The 21905-nt window shown below is 46.7% G+C and overlaps 1 protein-coding gene across 3 annotated transcripts in view; it reads right to left on the bottom strand.

Moving 5' to 3' along the window:
- Window positions 1-21905, bottom strand: part of B4GALNT1 (beta-1,4-N-acetyl-galactosaminyltransferase 1) — a 254061-nt gene that overhangs the window by 57932 nt on the left and 174224 nt on the right. For all 3 annotated transcript variants that reach the window (XM_073613757.1, XM_073613758.1, XM_073613756.1), the window contains one exon: window positions 4431-4537. In XM_073613757.1, the coding sequence (XP_073469858.1) occupies window positions 4431-4537 (107 nt within the window). The remainder of the gene's footprint in view (window positions 1-4430; window positions 4538-21905) is intronic.

The raw sequence follows: 21905 nt of genomic DNA, 5'->3' as shown, positions 1-21905 counted from the left end.
TGCCGTTGCTATGGAAACCTGACCTGAAACCTATTGCACTGCTTATGCTGCACTGAGTATGTGCGAGATCTGCAAGGATGAGATCCAGGAAGAAATACAGTCTGGCTTCAGATGCCCACACTTAAGATGGCCATTGCCTGCTGTAAGTTTATAAAATAACAAACTACTCCTATACACTAACAAAACAGACCTTAGTTTACAGACTAACTTTACTAAAATACATTAGGCTTGTGTATTATAGGGGTATTTTTATTTAAAAAGTATAATTTCAGCTGGAACACCACTTTAAAAAAAGTATATAATGTACACATAAACAAATACACAATATTACCAAAAATGTTGGGACGCCTGTCTTTACACGCACGTGAACTTTAATGGCATCCCAGTCTTAGTCCATGGGGTTCAGTATTGAGTTGGCCTATCCTTTGCAGCTAGAACAGCTTCTGGGAAGGCTGTCCATAAGGTTTAGGAGTGTGTCTATGGGAAAGTTTGACCATAAGCGCATTTGTGAGGTCAGGCACCGATGTTGGACGAGAAGGTCTGGCTTGCAGTCTCCGCTCTAATTCATCCTAAAGGTGTTCTATTGGGTTGAGGTAAGGACTCTGTGTAGGCCAGTCAAGTTCCTCCACCCCAAAATCGATCATCTATGTCTTTATGGACCTTGCTTTGTGCACTGGTCCAAATCATTTGGTGGAGGGGGGATTATGGTGTGGGGTTGTTTTTCAGGGGTTGGACTTGGCCCCTTTAGTTCCAGTAAAGGGAATTCTTAAGGCATCAGTATACCAAGACATTTTGGACAATTTCATGCTCCTAACTTTGTGGGAACGGTTTGGTTATAGTCCCTTCCTGTTCCAACATGACTGTGCACCAGTGCACAAAGCAACGTCCACAAAGGCATGGATGAGCGAGTTTGGGGTGGAGGAACTTGCCTGGCCTGCACAGAGTCCTGACCTCAACCCGATAGAACACCTTTGGGATGAATTTGAGCTGAGCAGAGACTGCGAGCCAGGCCTTCTCGTCCACATAAGTGCCTGACCTCACAAATGCGCTTCTGGAAGAATGGTCAAACATTCCCATAGACACACTCCTAAACCTTGTGGACAGGCTTCCCAGAAGAGTTGAAGCTGTTGTAGCTGCAAAGGGTAGGACAACCCAATATTGAACCCTACGGACTAAGACTGGGATGCCATTAAAGTTCATGTGTGTGTAAAGGCAGGCGTCCCAATACTTTTGGCAATATAGTGGATAATACATATAACTGTCCCTATTCAATAAAAATCAATCTTCTAACTTCCAAAACGTTTCTTGTGATAAAGTGAAGAGTTACCATACAGTGACATAAAAGTTCAATCTTCAAAAACTTTGCACTTTAAACCAAATCTTCTGTCTGTGACCAAGGGAGTACCTCCTCCAACACCACCACACACATATATGTGATTCTGCTCACCTTGGTTTTTAAGCACACTGCATCTGAGTGCCAAAAAACCCTATCTAATTCATTTTTAACATTCAAAGCAAACTCCCCCATCCTTCTATGCGCCAATGCTTTATTTTGCTGAGAAATCACTTTGAAAAACACCCCCCCTAGCATTTGAGTCTGGCTATCTTGAGCAAGGGCAGATGATTCATGTAGCATTTATTTCCTGGAATCCATCTACCCTTAGCTCAGGAATGTAGGCAGAAGAGTGTGCTTAGCTCAGCAAACCCCTCCTCCCCTCCTAAAGACTTCTGGGATGTATAACATCATTTGCCTAGGCATGCAAACCAGAAAGTAACAGAAGAAATGCAAAAAAGTTTAAACAAGCAAATATAATATACCATACTATCTATTTACTAATGCTAGCAGTATAAGGATTAAAAATAGTCAATGTTAACTGAGAGAGTGAAGGTCCACTTTAACCTCTAAATTATAAGAGGTTAAAACAACATAAAAAAATAAACATCAGCCAACATTCTGACATCTCCGCCGTCAATGGTAACAGGGAGCTCCAAACTTTTATTGCCCAAGAAAAAGATACACATGCTCACATAAAAAAACTTATCAGCTGGCAAATAATATGAATCAGAAAGGATAAGTTCCCTGGTGATCAGGGCCAGATGGCAAATAAGGGAACAGAGTATACAGCGAGTGGTTGTGTGTAATAACGTCACTCCGTTGGCTCTGCCCTTATGCTTTACGTCCCTGGGAGGGGACTTCTGTGCTGTGTAAGCTCCAACTCATGACTCTCTTTACACCACCAAATGAGCTGAGTGCCTTATGACAGAAAGGGAAACTAAAAGTGTAACTCCACTTTTGTTGGGAAAAAAAACAATCCATTGCAAGGATTTTAACAAACTTTGTTGCAGATTCCTTTCTGTCTCTGCTGAAAAGAAAAAAAACTGTTTGTACATGTCAAAGTGTAAAGTGAATCTGAATGGGAGTGGCTTTTTCATTATCAATCAACTGGAAACATGCAGTGTCAGCATCCCTCTTAAAGTAATTACCCCTTTGGGAGTATCTCACCAAAAATGAAATTTGTTTTGCTGACTCAGTATCCTAGTGCAGGCTTTTAGGAAAATCTGAGCCAATTACGCAAGCAGGAACTTGAATAGAAGGCCTCAAGGTTGCCAAATTGCATTGAATTTTACAGAAACTTACAGCACTGCAGATTGAAAAGGAAAGGTGTTTTTTTGTTATTGTAATTACAATATAATTACAATGTATTGCCCTGCTGACACTGCTCCATTTCACAAAAGTCAATTGCTCAACCAACCTTTTTCAAAAGAGCCTGTTGAAAATTGTAGATTGAACACAGCCTGCAGACACTGTTCAGGTATTCTGACAGCCAGCAGCTGTCATACAATAGGAGGGATTTGTCCATCCGTGCTGTTAGTGTACAGTGCATGGAGAAATCAGTTACATTTTTTTTTGTTCTGTCTGCAGGCTGAATGAAAGAAATCTTTACATATATGGCCAGTTTAAGTATTAAACTGAGTTGTCGGAGATTATCTGGAACTATGGACCCCTTCCCCAGCCTCAAAGGACAGCACAATGCCAATCATAAGCCACCAGCTCTCACCCTTGAGAGAGGGGAAGTGAATCACATGCTTATCCATACGCAGAAGAGCTGGATATTTCACTTTGCCCCTGACGACTGAACAGAGCATTGGTCTTTACTTTGCAGAGAAGAAGAAAGGAAGAAAAACTCATCAGGATTTACTTCCTCTTTAAGCCGGCCATAGATGGATTGAAATTTCAATCCATCTATGGGCAGGCTGGTGGTATAGGTCCATGTCCACTCCACTATGCAGACATAGCACGCTGTTCTCTATGGTGCGGTTGGATGGAAACGGAACGCCTGCCCGTTTCCATCTGACTGTCATCCGATATGATCGCTGGACAGATGGGGAATGTATCCCCATCCGTCTGTTTTTAGCAGACAGGATCGGATTGGATGCCAGCGGGTGTCATAGAGAGCTATGGATGGTCTGATCGGGTCTGCCTGAAAAACTGACACGAGCTCCCGATCGGTCTGTCAGTGTGACGGGGGCCTTAGTGTGAACAGCACTTACAAATGTGACAAAGTGAAAAAGGTAGGTGCTACTACTAAAAAGGTAAGTATGTGTAAAAAAAACATCCAAAAACCATATATAAATGAAAGTAAACAAGTGTGTGTAAGACATACAAAACAAAAAATATGAATATAAAACCATAAAGTCCACACCATGCTTAAAAACAATGAAATTACATCTTCTTCCATTCCAAAAAACGTGCTCCACCACATGTGGTAAAAATGCTAACTCACTAGACCCTCTTGACCAATGAAGGCCTATCAAGCCCTTATATGAATCCAACAAGGCAGAGAAGAAAAGGATTCACTGACTTGACTTCCGATATCACCATAGGCTCATAGGCTTCAACAATATATATATCTCATGGACAATAGGTAACATAAGCCAGAAAACAATGATCTCATAGTGTAGTAGATTTATTGAAATAAAGCTGTATCAAAGTATAAATAATGTGCACTCACATTCACATGTGCCTAAGAGGTACCTAAACAAACAGCCTTCAAATCAAAGGTAACCGCTGCTCACAACCGCCGATCATGTCTTTTTTTCCCTGCTCGATTCGTGCCGCCCGCTATAGCCAACAACACTGATTATTGTATTTTGATGGCGGGGGAACTCTCCCCGCTGTCAGAATACAATAGCTTTGCAGGACAGATTCCCCCACTAACACCGAGTGTGTTGATGGGGGAATCAAATTATTTTTTCATTCAACCAAAGAAAAAAAGAAAAGCATAATCTATGGCCTGCCTAACTCTCCTGACTGTCATTCAAACCTGGTGAAATTTCAGGCATTGGACTTCAGGGTTTGTAAGCCTGTAGAACCATATCTAGGACTAGGATGCATGGCCAGGTTAATTAGCCAGTGATGTGTCACTTACCTGTTATAAGTATTGTTTTCAGTGGTCGGACCTCTAAGCCTTGTACTGGATATTGCAATGGGGAGTTTGCTTCAGCAACAATAAACTTGTCAGCTGGATTGTATGATCTAATAATGAAACAAAACAACATTTCACTTTTAAATAAGTTACATAGATCAACTGTTACATCAATAACTGATGAGGAAGTAAACTGTTTTACACCTTTTATCACCTGAAGGGCTAACCTTTACAATCTAAAAACATAATGTATTGTAAATAAGGACCTGTCAACAGGAGATTAAAGCAATGCTAATAAGTAATTAAAGTGGAACTCCAGCCTTACCTTCAGTTGTATAGGCTTCTCTACTGCACTGAAATGGCTTCCTCTGCTTTCACTCACACTGTGAGCTTCTCAAAGTGTGCATTAGAAGCTGCGGCAAGTCAGATGGAGCCCACCACATCTCCTGGTTGGAGGATGCCCAGCATCATCCAGCCATTTCCTTTGCAGCCCTACTATTCCTGGCACACTCGTTTCATTCATTAGTTTTAGGTTATTTTAATTATTGAGGCTCAGCATTGCATACAAGCTTTAACCACTTCAGCCCCAGATGGTTTTACCCTCTTCATGGTTAGGCTATTTTTTGTGATATAGCACTGTGTTATTTTAACTGACAATTTGCGCGGTCGTGCGGCGCTGTATCCAAATGAAATTGATGTCCCTTTGTCCCCACAAATAGAGCTTTTTTTCTGCGTTTTTTCTATTTTTTGCACTATAAACCAAAACTTTTTTTACTTTCTGCTGTAATACATATCCAATAAAAACATTTTAAAAAATCTAATTTCTTCATCAATTCAGGCCAATATGTATTCAGCTACATATTTTTGTTAAAAAAATCCTAATAAGTGTATATTGATTGGTTTGTGCGTCTACAAACAATGGGATATTTTTATGGGATTTTTATGATTTTTTTTTTTTTTTACTAGTAATAGCGGAAATCAGTGATTTTTAGCAGGACTGCGACATTGCGCCGGACAAATCGAACACCTAACTGACACTTTTATTGGAACCAATGACACTAATACAGTGATCGGTGCTAAAAATATGCACTGTTGCTGTACTAATGACAATGGTCAGGAAGAGGCTAACACCAGAGGCAATCAAAGGGATAAGTGTGTCCCTAGGGGGTGCTCTCTAACTGTGTGGGGGGTGGTTTGACTGGGGAAAGAAATGGGTTATGTGAGAGACCCCCTGTCATTCCATGATTGTATTTGCCTTGTTCAGTGTAAGGCCCCTTTCACACTGTCGGACCGTTCAGGTCCGCCTGTCAGTTTTGTCGATGGACCTGAGCGGGCGCTCCATGTTAGTCTATAGAGCGACAGATGTCAGCTGTCACTTGTCCCCTGACTTCCGACCCGGTCCGATCCACTAAAATCAGACAGATGGCCCTACGGCCCTACGTTCATCAGCTGATTGAAATGTTAGTTTTAGTAGCTGGCAGGGCTTTTATACCATCACTTTAGATAATTTAGCAGGTGGCTCTTTAGGGGCTACAAGCTTGATAGGCACTTAACATATTTTCATTACAAAGTAAATAGTCCAAACGGCTCTTTTAAAAAAAAAAGCAGGTCTTTTTTCAAACTCCTTTTACAAAGTTCGTTTTTTGGAAAATTATTTGGAAAGGAAATGACCCCTAATAAGAAATGGACCTGCAACCCTTGCACCAAATTCAGGCCATTGGTTCTCAGTCAAAGACCATCCAGAGTTGAACCTAGGTCTAAACAATTAAAACATTTTTTTAAACAGGATTCAATTTAAATATATAAAAACCTGTTCTTCTAATAGAACCATCTCAGTTAGATACAAATCACAAAAGTGCTTGTGATTATCAGAACCATATTCTGTCATCTATATACACTTCAGTAACAAGTGAATGAGAAGAGTGAAAGGAGAAGCAGAAAACTGATGTGCTCATCATCATGCTTGCATGTAAACATTTTTAAAAACATTTAATGATAAATTAATAACCACAGAGCTGCATTCATTTGTATCTTTTATATTTGCCTGGAGTTCAACTTTAAATATAGATTATTACATTGAAATTTTTAAGTTGAACTGGTGTTCCTATCAGAGGAACAGGTGGCTATGAGCTTTGCTAGTTTCCCCATCTTGTTCTCTTTTCTGGTATCTGTTGCCCTCGAACATGAACTATTAAGATGGAAATAATTTTTTTGTTCAGTTCACACATCTGTGCCCCTGTACTGACACAACATACAGGAAAGTTAACCAATGACATTTCTACATTTCCTCCCTTTTTCGTTCCAAAAAATTGTTGGGCTAAAACAGTGGTCTCCAAACTGCGGCGCGGGGGCCAGATGTGGCCCTTTGTTTGCTTTTTATCCAGCCCTTGGGACACTGCTTCATCCACTGATACCGAAAATGGGGTATAATTCCCTCCAACTGACACCAATGAAGGGACACAATTCCTTTCAATGACCCCCACGATGGGACACAATTCCTCCTAATGACACCAACAATGGAGCCCAATGATAACAATGATGGGGTACAATTCCTCCCAGTGACACCAACGATGGGGCACAATTCCTCCCAGTGACACCAACGATGGAGCACAATTCCTCCCAATGACACCCATGATGTGGCACAATTCCTCCCAATGACACCCATGATGTGGCACAATTCCTCCCAATGACACCAACGATGGAGCATCATTTCTCCCAATGACACCAACAATGAGGCCCAATGATACAATGATGGGGCAAAATTCCTCCCAATGATAAGGCACAATTATTCCCAATGACACCAACGATGGGGCACAATTCCTCTCAATGACAACAATGGGGCATAATTTCTCCCAATGACAACAATGAGGCCCAATCATACCAATGATGGGGCACAATTTCTCTCAATGACATCAATGATGGGGCACAGTTTCTCTCAATGGCACCAACAATGGGGCCCAATGATACCAAGGATGGGGCACAATTCCTCCCAGTGATACCATACCGAGCCTGAGGCGGACGCTCCCGCCCCCTCCAGGGCCCAGCCCTCCAGTGAGCGCGAGGGGCAGAGCAGAGAGCCGGTGACTGACAGTCACCGGCTCTCTGCTCAGGGAGCTCTCAGAACCGAGCGATCATCAGTGTTTGGTTGCTCGGGTCTCAGTCTTAGAGTCAGCAGGGGACAAATGCAAAGCAGCATCGGACCAATGCTGCATCCAGCTAGGTAAGTATGATTTAAAAAAAACAAACCCATACTTCTCTTTTAATGTGTTAGTAAATCCAAACCTTTTTTTGGTGTCATTACATGTAAAATTATGGTCTCTCCCCGGCTGTATAACCTTTCTATCATTCATGTTTTTACTGTAAGTAAATTGTTAGGAAATCCTGACTTTTCACTGGACTTCCCTACTCTGAGTGGCAACGCAATATTGGCCGATCCTGGATATCCTCCAAAACCATTCTCAGAGCACATGCTCTTTCTTCTATATCCCCGTGAGGAAGATGTTGACTTCCATGTTCATGCTTTTGAAGCCACCCCATGTGACTCTTTCCAATATCTTGTGGGGCAGCTACCGCTGGTTGACTGCCATGCTCTCCACCCAGCAAAAACTGAGTGCCAAAATCAAATGTAGTTATTACCAACATCAAGTATGAACACTCTAGAAAATCAAGTCTTTGCAGATATGAAGAGAAATTAGCCTAACTCCAACATGGGTGTGTCTCGTTTGTAACTTCATGAAGCGAAACTTCATGAAGCGTCGCTTGATATTAATCGTGGCTGCCCTACCAAGTATGAAGCTCATTTGTTCACTTTTAATTATGATACTAGTCATTTTGCTCAGTATGATTTTAACATCTAAATTTATAAAGACAGACTTTTAGGATTCTAGAGTATCCCTTTTTTAGGAACCACTCTCAAAGCAAGCCCTTCTGCACATTTTTAAGTAGAACTATAGGCAAACTTTTTTTTCTATTTCGGATAGAGTGACCGAGGGTTCAGGGGCGTAACTAGAAATCACAGGGCCCCATAGCAAAATGTTTTATGGGCCCCCCCCCCTCAAACCGCCCCCCCCCCTGCAAACCGCCCCCCCCCCTGCAAACTGCCCCCCCCCCTGCAAACTGCCCCCTCCACACAAAAAAGAACTAATGCCATTGAACAACAGATTACCGCACCCATGTGGCACAGTACCCAGGCAACAGCTTATATTAATTTTGAACAACAAAGTATGCAGTATACTGTATGCAGCCCCTAAAGGACACACATTGCTGACCTCCAGCCTTCTAACCAATTTCTGTTCTGTTATATAAAATGAAATAGTTCAACTCACCATAATGCAGAATCAGTGGGAGCCCTGAACGTGTCACTTGCCACCGTCGCCTGCCAAAAGATGCAACTTGTCACGGAATGTCACTTGCCACATCACCCGCCACACGTTGCGGATTGTCCACTTGCCACGTCGCCTGCCACCAGATGCAGATTGTCACTTGTCACACGTTGCAGAATGTCACCTGCCACATGTTGCCGATTGTCACTTGCCACGTCACCTGCCACACATTACTGATTGTCACTCGCCACGTCCCAGATTGTCACTTGCCACACATTAGATTGTCACTTGCCACGTCACCTGCCACACATTACGGATTGTCACTTTCCGGATTATCACTTGCCACACATTACGGATTGTCACTTGCCACGTCGCCTGCCACATGTTATGGATTGTCACTTGCCACGTCACCTGCCACACATTACGGATTGTCACTTGCCACGTCCCGGATTGTCACTTGCCACACATTACGGATTGTCACTTGCCACGTCGCAGGCCACATGTTACAGATTGTCACTTGCCACGTCACCTGCCATATATTACAGATTGTCACTTGCCACGTCACCTGCCACACATTACGGATAGTCACTTGTCACGTCACCTGCCACACATTACGGATTGTCACTTGTCACGTCCCGGAATGTCACTTGCCACACATTACGGATCGTCACTTGCTGCCACGTCCTGGATTTTCACTTGCCACTTCACCTGTCACACATTACAGATTGTCACTTGCTGTGTCACTTTCATGCTGTGTCCCAGAGTCAGGCAGCAGAGAGATAAGGTCATCTCTCTGCTTCCCGAGGCTGCCTGCACAGTGAGGGGGGAACTGCACTGCAGGGATGCAGGGAGGGCGCTGGGTGGTGAGAGATGATGTCATCTCTATGCACCCCCAGCTGCCAGCTCCCTGATTGGCCAGCCCGCTCACACACGAGCCGAGCCGCCCAGCTGACTCACCGCCTGACAGCCCTCGGAGCCGCCCGCGCTCTCACCGCGGACCCGCGGAGCCGCCCGCTCTCACCCGCGGGCCCGCAAAGCCACCCGCTCTCACCTGCTGTCACCCGCAGAGCCGCCTGTCTTCACCGGGCCCCTAACGGCTGTGGGCCCCATAGCGGCCGCGTGTGTCGCTTTGGCGGTAGTTCCGCCACTGCGAGGGTTATAACCCCGTCTGTTTTTTTTTTTGTCATCTGTGTCCCACTGGGCAGATTTCTCTTCACTTCCCATCCCATAGCCAAACAGGAAGTGAGAGGAAAACCCTGCAATTTAAGGGAATCCCTTGAGGCCCCCCCAGGTCAACAGAACTAACTTCATCAGTCTATCAATTAAGGGGTGTGGTTAATTGCTCACAGGTGCCTATTTAACTTGTTGTAGGACTCAGTCTGAGCGTGCTCAGTTTGAAGCTGTGGAGCTTGGTGTAAGTGGAGCTGGATTAAGTGGGAGTTAAAAACAAGTGTTAGAGTATACAAGTCTTGGTGTCTGTTGGTGTTTGCTGTCTGTTGGTGTTTGTTTGCTGTCTGTTGGTGTTTGTTTGCTGTCTGTTGGTGTTTGCTGTCTGTTGGTGTCTGTTGCTGTTTGCTGGGTTGCATTTTGGGGACTTTTCCGTTTAGTTTTTAATTTGCCTTTTGCTGTCACTTTTTAAATAGCTTTTTTTTTTTTTTTCTTGGTTTCATCAGTCTATCAATTAAGGGGTGTGGTTAATTGCTCACAGGTGCCTATTTAACTTGTTGTAGGACTCAGTCTGAGCGTGCTCAGTTTGAAGCTGTGGAGCTTGGTATAAGTGGAGCTGGATTAAGTGGGAGTTAAAAACCAGAGTTTAAAACAGGAGGTTATAACAGGGGTCATAGTACCTGTGTAGTGTGAGTATCTGAGTGTTGTCGGAGTAGTGTGTGTGTGGATCGTTAGTACTTGTGTATTGTGTACCTGTGTATTGTCTTGAGTATTAGTGCCAGGAAGCTAGCTGTTAGGTAATTTGGACAGGGTAAAATCCCCAAATCCTCACTAAATTTAATAGGTACGATGCCCGGCGGGTGTGGAGAGGCGACTCTTTGTACATCTTGCCGCATGTATGCGTTCCTTGATCATCCGATCGAGGGTGAATACTGCTGTGCAAAATGTAAGCACATTGTTTCCCTGGAAGCCCAGGTTCTGAATCTGGGGAAGCAACTGTCAGCACTGAGAAGTCCCTCCATACTAAAGGTGAGCCAGGAACGTACACGGCAGGGGCCAGCACAGAGGCGGGTGGAGACAAAGAGGTGCAGGCACTAGCAAAGAGTAGATGGGTGACAGTCAGGAGGGGTAGAGGGGGAAGTGCCAGAGAGGCCGATCCAGGACTGGAGCATCCCAATAAGTACGCTACTTTGAGTGACATTGGTGAAACCAGTCAGGGACCAGCACTGCTGGAGATGAGGGACTCTCCTAGCTGCCAGGGGAAGAACTCCTCCAGTGAGAGTGGGGGGGCAGCAAAGGGAAAGGAAAGACAGATTCTGGTGGTAGGGGACTCAATTCTTAGAAGGACAGAGAGGGCAATCTGTAACCAAGACCTGAAGCGCCGAACAGTATGTTGTCTACCGGGCGCTCGGGTTCGGCACATCACGGATCTTGTGGACAGATTACTGGGAGGGGCTGGGGAAGACCCGGCTGTCATGGTGCATGTTGGCACCAATGACAAAGTCAGAGGCAGATGGAGTGTCCTAAAGAAAGATTTTAGGGACTTAGGAGCTAAATTGAGGAAAAGGACCTCCAAGGTAGTGTTCTCAGGAATACTACCGGTACATCGAGCCACACCAGAGAGGCAGAGGGAGATTAGGGAAGTAAACAAGTGGCTGAAGAGCTGGTGTAGTAAGGAGGGGTTTGGGTTCCTGGAGGACTGGGCCGACTTCTCAGTCGGTAACCGGTACTATAGAAGGGACGGACTGCACCTAAATGAGGAGGGTGCAGATCTGCTGGGAATGAAGATGGCCAAAAAGTTAGAAGGGTTTTTAAACTAGGCGATGGGGGGGAGGGTCCAGAGACAGTGATAGCCAGCGCGGAAGATATTCCAGAGGGTAGTATTGGGGGCATTAGTGGTAGGTTAACCAAAGCACAAAAACACAAGGTGAGTATAGTAGCAAGTCCTAGTTGCAATCTTGAAACACCCAATACGAGGACAATATGCGACCGGTCTAAACTATGTGGCATGTTCACCAATGCCAGGAGCCTGGCGGACAAGATGGGTGAACTAGAGATACTGTTGTACAAGGAGGATTTGGATTTTGTGGGAATTTCAGAGACCTGGTTCAACAGCTCTCATGATTGGCTGGCAAACATTCAAGGGTATACCCTATACCGCAAGGATAGAGAGGGTAAAAAAGGGGGAGGGGTATGCCTATATATCAAGAATAATGTACAAGTGAATGTGAGAGATGACATCACTGAGGGGGCTAGGGAGGAGGTGGAATCTTTATGGGTAGAGCTCCAAAGGGATGAAGCTAAGGGGAAAATAATACTGGGAGTATGCTATAGGCCCCCTAACCTGAGGGAGGAAGTGGAGACGGATCTCCTATCACAAATTGGATTAGCAGCAAGGATGGGAAGTGTTATCATAATGGGGGATTTTAATTATCCAGACATAGACTGGGCGGAGGGAACCGCGCATTCATTTAAGCCTCGCCAGTTCCTTAGTGTCTTGCAGGACAATTTTATGGGTCAGATGGTAGACGCACCAACTAGAAATAAAACATTACTAGATCTACTGATTACCAACAATACAGACCTGATAACAGATGTGGAAATACGGGGCAATTTAGGTAACAGCGATCACAGGTCAATTAGTTTCAGTATAAATCACACAAATAGGAAACATGAAGGGAACACAAAGACACTGAATTTCAAAAGAGCCAACTTCCCTAAACTACAAACCTTGCTAAAAGGCATAAATTGGGATAAAATATTAGGAACAAAGAATACGGAGGAGAGATGGGTTTGCTTTAAGAGCATATTAAATAAGGGCATTAGCCAATGTATCCCATTGGGTAATAAATTTAAAAGAGCGAACAAACATCCTGGATGGCTTAACTCCAATGTAAAAATGCATATAAAAGCAAAGGAGAAGGCCTTCAAAAAATACAAGGTTGAGGGATCATCCACAGCATTCAGAATTTATAAAGAATGCAATAAGAAATGTAAGGGTGCAATTAGGATGGCTAAGATAGAACATGAAAGACACATAGCGGAGGAGAGCAAAAAAAATCCCAAGAAATTCTTTAAGTATGTAAACAGTAAAAAAGGAGGACAGACCATATTGGCCCGATAAAGAATGAGGAAGGACATCTGGTTACAAAGGATGGGGAGATGGCAAAGGTATTGAATTTATTCTTCTCCTTAGTCTTCACGAGTGAATGGGGGGGCTTCAGTAACCAAAACTGCAGTGTTTATCCTCATGACACAACACAGGAAGCACCTACATGGTTAACAGAGGACGGAATTAAAATTAGACTTGAGAAACTTAACATTAATAAATCACCGGGACCAGATGGCTTGCATCCGAGGGTACTTAGGGAACTCAGTCAGGTGATTGCCAGACCGTTGTTCCTAATTTTTACAGACAGTCTATTGACTGGAATGGTACCAGCTGATTGGAGAAAAGCCAATGTAGCACCAATATTTAAAAAGGGCCCAAAAAACATCCCTGGGAATTACAGACCAGTTAGCCTAACATCAATAGTATGTAAACTCTTGGAGGGGATTATAAGGGACTATATACAAGATTTTAGTAATAAGAATGATATCATTAGCAGTAATCAGCATGGATTCATGAAGAATCGTTCTTGCCAAACCAATCTATTAACCTTCTATGAGGAGGTGAGTTGCCATCTAGATAAAGGAAGGCCCGTAGACGTGGTGTATCTGGATTTTGCAAAAGCATTTGACACAGTTCCCCATAAACGTTTACTGTACAAAATAAGGTGCGTTGGCATGGACCATAGGGTGAGTACATGGATTGAAAACTGGCTACAAGGGCGAGTTCAGAGGGTGGTGATAAATGGGGAGTACTCAGAATGGTCAGGGGTGGGTAGTGGGGTTCCCCAGGGTTCTGTGCTGGGACCAATCCTATTTAATTTGTTCATAAACGACCTGGAGGATGGGATAAACAGTTCAATCGCTGTATTTGCAGACGATACTAAGCTAAGCAGGGCAATAACTTCTCCGCAGGATGTGGAAATCTTGCAAAAAGACCTGAACAAATTAATGGGGTGGGCGACTACATGGCAAATGAGGTTCAATGTAGAAAAATGTAAAATAATGCATTTGGGTGGCAAAAATATGAATGCAATCTATACACTGGGGGGAGAACCTCTGGGGGAATCTAGGATGGAAAAGGACCTGGGGGTCCTAGTGGATGATAGGCTCAGCAATGGCATGCAATGCCAAGCTGCTGCTAATAAAGCAAACAGAATATTGGCATGCATTAAAAGGGGGATCAACTGCAGAGATAAAACGATAATTCTCCCGCTCTACAAGACTCTGGTCCGCCCGCACCTGGAGTATGCTGTCCAGTTCTGGGCACCAGTCCTCAGGAGGGACGTACTGGAAATGGAGCGAGTACAAAGAAGGGCAACAAAGCTAATAAAGGGTCTGGAGGATCTTAGTTATGAGGAAAGGTTGCGAGCACTGAACTTATTCTCTCTGGAGAAGAGACGCTTGAGAGGGGATATGATTTCAATCTACAAATACTGTACTGGTGACCCCACAATAGGGATAAAACTTTTTCGCAGAAGAGAGTTTAATAAGACTCGTGGCCACTCATTACAATTAGAAGAAAAGAGGTTTAACCTTAAACTACGTAGAGGGTTCTTTACTGTAAGAGCGGCAAGGATGTGGAATTCCCTTCCACAGGCGGTGGTCTCAGCGGGGAACATTGATAGCTTCAAGAAACTATTAGATAATCACCTGAATGACCGCAATATACAGGGATATGTAATGTAATACTGACACATAATCACCCACATAGGTTGGACTTGATGGACTTGTGTCTTTTTTCAACCTCACCTACTATGTAACTAGTGTCCCCATTGGAAGAGTTCCACTCTTATTACTTTTATGGTGACAACTCAAAATTGGTGAATTTCTTTTATTTATTTTTTTCTCGATGATGACAGTAAACAGGACAAATAGAGAGGGCGAATCTCCCTAACAGGGACAAAGATGGCAATAAAAATTGATTACTTCTCACTCTGTCCAAAACTTGAAAAAAAAGTGCCTTTAGTTATACTTTGTCACTTGGACAAAAAGGGAAACTTCTGTTAACATATACATTTTAAAACGTAACCTTTCCTACTGTCAGTCTTGTAAAAGGTTCAGTACTATGCACAATACATTATACTGATCTTCTTAACATTCATTTTACGAGGTAGTGCAGTTAAAATGAGTATTAAACAATGCATTAGATCAGTGGTTCTCAACCAGGGTTCCTCCAGAGGTTGCTAGGGGTTCCTTCAGCATTGGGCAATTTCTGCCTCTCAGATAAGCTCCCACTCACACCATTGATCTTTTTTTTTTTAACAAACAAAGGTGTTTTATTGTTGTCATATAGGTTGAATAAAAAAGCATATCCATAGGTACAGTACATATCATCACATGGAATACATTTGTGTACATACAAGTCCAGAAAATACAGTGAACAAGTACAACATGCAGCAAAAGCTCGCATACAGGGTAGCATGTTGACTAGGTTAATACAATCTGCGTAGGTGTCTAGTAGTATACCTTTTACGGTTACCTATCTTAGGATGTGAGGTCCTCACCAGTACACTAATCAGAGGTCCATGGGGCCCAAACTTTTTCATATTTCCACTTACAGCCTCTGTTCAAATATGTAATCCTATACATAGGTAGTGCAGCTTTGATCAGTGCCTTCCAGGAGGAGATGGAAGGGGGGGTCTGGTAGGATCCATTTGAGGAGGATTTCTTTTTTAGCATAAAAGAATAGGTATGCAATTAGTAGTTTTAAATGGTGTAGTCTTTGCTCGTCATCGTGAACTCCCAGTAATGCCAACTCAGGTGACATTGGGAGTGCCAGTTGCAGTCTGGAGTTAACTTCCCTAAAGACCTTGGTCCAGTAAGTGGAAATGACAGGACAGTCCCAGAACATGTGGAAGAAGGTTCCTATACGTGCTTTACATCTGGAACACTTGGGGTCTTTGTCTGGGTACATCCTGTGAAGTCTTTGGGGTGTATAATATATCCTATGCCAAAATTTTACTTGTATTAGCTTATCTCTAGAGGAGATAACTACACCATTGATCTTTTTAGCTACCTGTAAGGTGGTAGTTCTTCCCAATGACCACAAGTGTAAGGACCATTCTTCCCACTGACCATCACACTAATGTATCATGAGTTGTAGATTTCTAATTTTTAGCAGGAGTTCCCCAGGGGCGGCTCCAGACAATTTTTTTGGGGGGTGCTGTGTGGGTGCTGTAAGAAAAAGTGGTGGAGCTAATGCAGAGCACGCAGTGCATCAAGGTCTCGTGGGTGTGGCCAGAAGTGGGTGTGGCCAAAGGTAGGCATGACTGAAAATTGGGGGTTTCGTCACAGCCCTTCCCCTTTATATTGACAAAATAGTGCCTTTGGACACACAGAATTGATTGTTGGAGTAAAACAAGGCCAAATGGGAATAACAATGATAACCCCCAGCAAGTGTCAAGGTCAGCAATAGCTCCCCAGTAAGTATAAGGGCCAGATAATCTCCAGTACATGTCAGGGCCAGCCATAACAACCAGCAAAACATAATAACTAACCCCCGGAACAGGACAAAAATAAACCCCCAGCATAGCACAAAAATGAACCACAAGCATGGCACAATATTGAACCACAAGCATGACAGAATAAACCTCCAATATTGCACAATAATTAGCCCCTTAGTATGGCAGAACAATTAAAAACCAGCATGGCACAATAATGTAGCACAGCAATAAACCCCCAGGAATATGCATTAATAACTATCAGAACTACACAATTAACCCCCAACACTGTACAATAATTAACCTCCAAGTAGGGCTGGAAGATTTTCTTAAAAAAAAAAAAAAATCTTCGATTCTCTTAAAAAAAACTCGATTCACGATTCGAATCAAGTTTTTTTTTTCTTTGGAAACTGCGCCGGTCCTGAGGCTATGCGGGCATGAGCTTTTAGGAGAGGCTGCGGCTTCGGCCTAGTCCGCGGCGTCCAGCCTCGCGGACTAGGCTGAAGCCGCGGCCTCACCTAAAAACTCCTTGCCCGCAGAGCCTTGGGACCGGCGCGGTGAAAAAAAAAAAAAAATCTAAAAAAATCGATTTGCTTAAATTTTGAATCGATTTGACCTCTCAACTCGATTCAAGATTTAAATCGATTTTTTTTCCCAGCCCTACCTCCAGGATAATAGCAGTCAGTGAGCCCCCTTTATTGTAAAACTTACAACAGAGAATTTAAATGAAGAGGTCAGCACTATATGTGGTCACCATAAGTGCCTAGATTAGGAGTGACACCCTAGGATGCCCAGAGCAGGAATGACCCCTAAGATCACAGTGTCCATATAGATCAGGCTTGCTTCTTAGAATGCCCAGAAGAGGAGTGCCCCCTCAGTGTACATAGCAGAAAAAGTGTCCCCTCAGAGTACCCAGAGCAGCAGAATGTCCTCTTCAAATGCCCAGAGCTGGAGTGTCCCATCATAGTTCCTAGAGCAGGAGTGACCCCTTGGATCAGTGACTATATAGACCATGCTTCCCTCTTAAAAGTGCCAAAATTAGGAGTGTCCCTTTAGAGCTTCCCCCATAGACTGTCAAGATTAGAGTGCCCAGAGCAGGAGAGTGACCCCCTCAGAGTGCCCAGAGCAGGAGAGTGACCTTCTAAGTGTACCCAGAGCAAGAGAGTGACCCCCTCAGAGTGCCCAGAGCAGGAGAGTGACCTTCTAAGTGTACTCAGAGCAAGAGAGTGACCCCCTCAGAGTGCCCAGAGCAGGAGAGTGACCCCCTCAGAGTGCCCAGAGCAGGAGAGTGACCCCCTCAGAGTGCCCAGAGCAGGAGAGTGACCCCCTCAGAGTGCCCAGAGCAGGAGAGTGACCCCCTCAGAGTGCCCAGAGCAGGAGAGTGACCCCCTAAGTGTACCCAGAGCAGGAGAGTGACCCAATCAGAGTACCCAGAGCAGAAGAGTGACTCCCCCAGAGTGCCCAGAGCAGGAGAGTGACCCCATCAGAGTACCCAAAGCAGGAGTGTGACCCCCTCAGAGTGTCCAGAGTAGGAGAGTGACCCCGTAAGTGTACCCAGAGCAGGAGAGAGACACCCTCAGAGTTCCCAGAGTAGGAGAGTGACCCCCTAAGTGTACCCAGAGCAAGAGAGTGACCCCCTCAGAGTGCCCAGAGCAGGAGACTGACCCCCTCAGAGTGCTCAGAGCAGGAGAGTGACCTTCTAAGTGTACCCACAGCAAGAGAGTGACCCCCTCAGAGTGCCCAGAGCAGGAGAGTGACCCCCTAAGTGTACCCAGAGCAGGAGAGTGACCCCCTCAGAGTGCCCAGAGCAGGATAGTGACCCCCTCAGTGTACCCAGAGCAGGAGAGTGACCCCCTCAGAGTGCCCAGAGCAGGAGAGTGACCCCCTCAGAGTGCCCAGAGCAGGAGAGTAACCCCCTCAGAGTGCCAAGAGCAGGAGAGCGACCCCCTCAGAGTGCCAAGAGCAGGAGAGTGACCCCCTAAGTGTACCCAGAGCAAGAGAGTGACCTCCTCAAAGTGCCCAGAGCAGGAGAGTGACCCCCTCAGAGTGCCCAGAGCAGGAGAGTGACCCCTCAGAGTGCCCAGAGCAGGCGAGTGACCCCACAAATGTACCCAGAGCAGGAGAGTGACCCCCTCAGAGTGCCCAGAGCAGGAGAGTGACCCCCTAAGTGTACCCAGAGCAGGAGAGTGACCCCCTCAGAGTGCCCAGAGCAGGAGAGTGACCCCCTAAGTGTACCCAGAGCAGGAGAGTAACCCCCTCAGAGTGCCCAGAGCAGGAGAGTAACCCCCTCAGAGTGCCAAGAGCAGGAGATTGACCCCCTCAGTGTACCCAGAGCAGGAGAGTTACCCCCTCAGTGTACCCAGAGCAGGAGAGTGACCCCCTAAGTGTACCCAGAGCAGGAGGGTGACCCCCTAAGTGTACCCAGAGCAGGAGAGTGACCCCCTAAGTGTACCCAGAGCAAGAGAGTGACCCCATCAGAGTACCCAGAGCAGGAGAGTTACCCCCTCAGAGTGCCCAGAGCAGGAACGTGACCCCCTAAGTGTACCCAGAGCAAGAGAGTGACCCCCTAAGTGTACCCAGAGCAGGAGAGTGACCCCCTCAGAGTGCCCAGAGCAGGAGAGTGACCCCCTCAGAGTGCCCAGAGCAGGAGAGTGACCCCCTAAGTATACCCAGAGCAGGAGAGTGACCCCCTAAGTGTACCCAGAGCAGGAGAGTGACCCCCTAAGTGTACCCAGAGCAGGAGAGTGACCCTCTAAGTGTACCCAGAGCAGGAGAGTGACCCCCTCAGAGTGCCCAGAGCAGGAGAGTGACCCCCTAAGTATACCCAGAGCAGGAGAGTGACCCCCTAAGTGTACCCAGAGCAGGAGAGTGACCCCCTAAGTGTACCCAGAGCAGGAGAGTGACCACCTCAGAGTGCCTAGAGCAGGAGAGTAACCCCCTCAGAGTGCCAAGAGCAGGAGAGTGACCCCCTTAGTGTACCCAGAGCAGGAGAGTGACCCCCTAAGTGTACCCAGAGCAGGAGAGTGACCCCCTAAGTGTACCCAGAGCAGGAGAGTGACCCCCTAAGTGTACCCAGAGCAGGAGAGTGACCCCCTCAGAGTGCCCAGAGCAGGAGAGTAACCCCCTCAGAGTGCCAAGAGCAGGAGAGTGACCCCCTTAGTGTACCCAGAGCAGGAGAGTGACCCCCTAAGTGTACCCAGAGCAGGAGAGTGACCCCCTAAGTGTACCCAGAGCAGGAGAGTGACCCCCTAAGTGTACCCAGAGCAGGAGAGTGACCACCTCAGAGTGCCTAGAGCAGGACAGTGACCCCCTCAGAGTGCCCAGAGCAGGAGAGTGACCCCCTCAGAGTGCCCAGAGCAGGAGAGTGACCCCCTCAGAGTGCCCAGAGCAGGAGAGTGACCCCCTCAGAGTGCCCAGAGCAGGAGAGTGACCCCCTCAGAGTGCCCAGAGCAGGAGAGTGACCCCCTAAGTGTACCCAGAGCAGGAGAGTGACCCAATCAGAGTACCCAGAGCAGGAGAGTGACTCCCCCAGAGTGCCCAGAGCAGGAGAGTGACCCCATCAGAGTACCCAAAGCAGGAGTGTGACCCCCTCAGAGTGTCCAGAGTAGGAGAGTGACCCCGTAAGTGTACCCAGAGCAGGAGAGAGACACCCTCAGAGTTCCCAGAGTAGGAGAGTGACCCCCTAAGTGTACCCAGAGCAAGAGAGTGACCCCCTCAGAGTGCCCAGAGCAGGAGACTGACCCCCTCAGAGTGCTCAGAGCAGGAGAGTGACCTTCTAAGTGTACCCACAGCAAGAGAGTGACCCCCTCAGAGTGCCCAGAGCAGGAGAGTGACCCCCTAAGTGTACCCAGAGCAGGAGAGTGACCCCATCAGAGTGCCTAGAGCAGGAGAGTGACCCCCTCAGAGTGCCCAGAGCAGGAGAGTGACCCCCTAAGTGTACCCAGAGCAGGAGAGTGACCCCCTCAGAGTGCCCAGAGCAGGATAGTGACCCCCTCAGTGTACCCAGAGCAGGAGAGTGACCCCCTCAGAGTGCCCAGAGCAGGAGAGTGACCCCCTCAGAGTGCCCAGAGCAGGAGAGTAACCCCCTCAGAGTGCCAAGAGCAGGAGAGCGACCCCCTCAGAGTGCCAAGAGCAGGAGAGTGACCCCCTAAGTGTACCCAGAGCAAGAGAGTGACCTCCTCAAAGTGCCCAGAGCAGGAGAGTGACCCCCTCAGAGTGCCCAGAGCAGGAGAGTGACCCCTCAGAGTGCCCAGAGCAGGCGAGTGACCCCACAAATGTACCCAGAGCAGGAGAGTGACCCCCTCAGAGTGCCCAGAGCAGGAGAGTGACCCCCTAAGTGTACCCAGAGCAGGAGAGTGACCCCCTCAGAGTGCCCAGAGCAGGAGAGTGACCCCCTAAGTGTACCCAGAGCAGGAGAGTAACCCCCTCAGAGTGCCCAGAGCAGGAGAGTAACCCCCTCAGAGTGCCAAGAGCAGGAGAGTGACCCCCTCATTGTACCCAGAGCAGGAGAGTTACCCCCTCAGTGTACCCAGAGCAGGAGAGTGACCCCCTAAGTGTACCCAGAGCAGGAGGGTGACCCCCTAAGTGTACCCAGAGCAGGAGAGTGACCCCCTAAGTGTACCCAGAGCAAGAGAGTGACCCCATCAGAGTACCCAGAGCAGGAGAGTTACCCCCTCAGAGTGCCCAGAGCAGGAACGTGACCCCCTAAGTGTACCCAGAGCAAGAGAGTGACCCCCTAAGTGTACCCAGAGCAGGAGAGTGACCCCTAAGTGTTCCCAGAGCAGGAGAGTGACCCTCTAAGTGTACCCAGAGCAGGAGAGTGACCCCCTCAGAGTGCCCAGAGCAGGAGAGTGACCCCCTAAGTATACCCAGAGCAGGAGAGTGACCCCCTAAGTGTACCCAGAGCAGGAGAGTGACCCCCTAAGTGTACCCAGAGCAGGAGAGTGACCACCTCAGAGTGCCTAGAGCAGGACAGTGACCCCCTCAGAGTGCCCAGAGCAGGAGAGTGACCCCCTCAGAGTGCCCAGAGCAGGAGAGTAACCCCCTCAGAGTGCCAAGAGCAGGAGAGTGACCCCCTTAGTGTACCCAGAGCAGGAGAGTGACCCCCTAAGTGTACCCAGAGCAGGAGAGTGACCCCCTAAGTGTACCCAGAGCAGGAGAGTGACCCCCTAAGTGTACCCAGAGCAGGAGAGTGACCACCTCAGAGTGCCTAGAGCAGGACAGTGACCCCCTCAGAGTGCCCAGAGCAGGAGAGTGACCCCCTCAGAGTGCCCAGAGCAGGAGAGTAACCCCCTCAGAGTGCCAAGAGCAGGAGAGTGACCCCCTTAGTGTACCCAGAGCAGGAGAGTTACCCCCTCAGTGTACCCAGAGCAGGAGAGTAACCCCCTAAGTGTACCCAGAGCAGGAGGGTGACCCCCTAAGTGTACCCAGAGCAGGAG

This window comes from Aquarana catesbeiana, linkage group LG02 (assembly GCF_042186555.1).
Source record: "Aquarana catesbeiana isolate 2022-GZ linkage group LG02, ASM4218655v1, whole genome shotgun sequence".
Taxonomy (NCBI): domain Eukaryota; kingdom Metazoa; phylum Chordata; class Amphibia; order Anura; family Ranidae; genus Aquarana; species Aquarana catesbeiana.
This window is presented reverse-complemented; position numbering and strand designations above follow the sequence as displayed.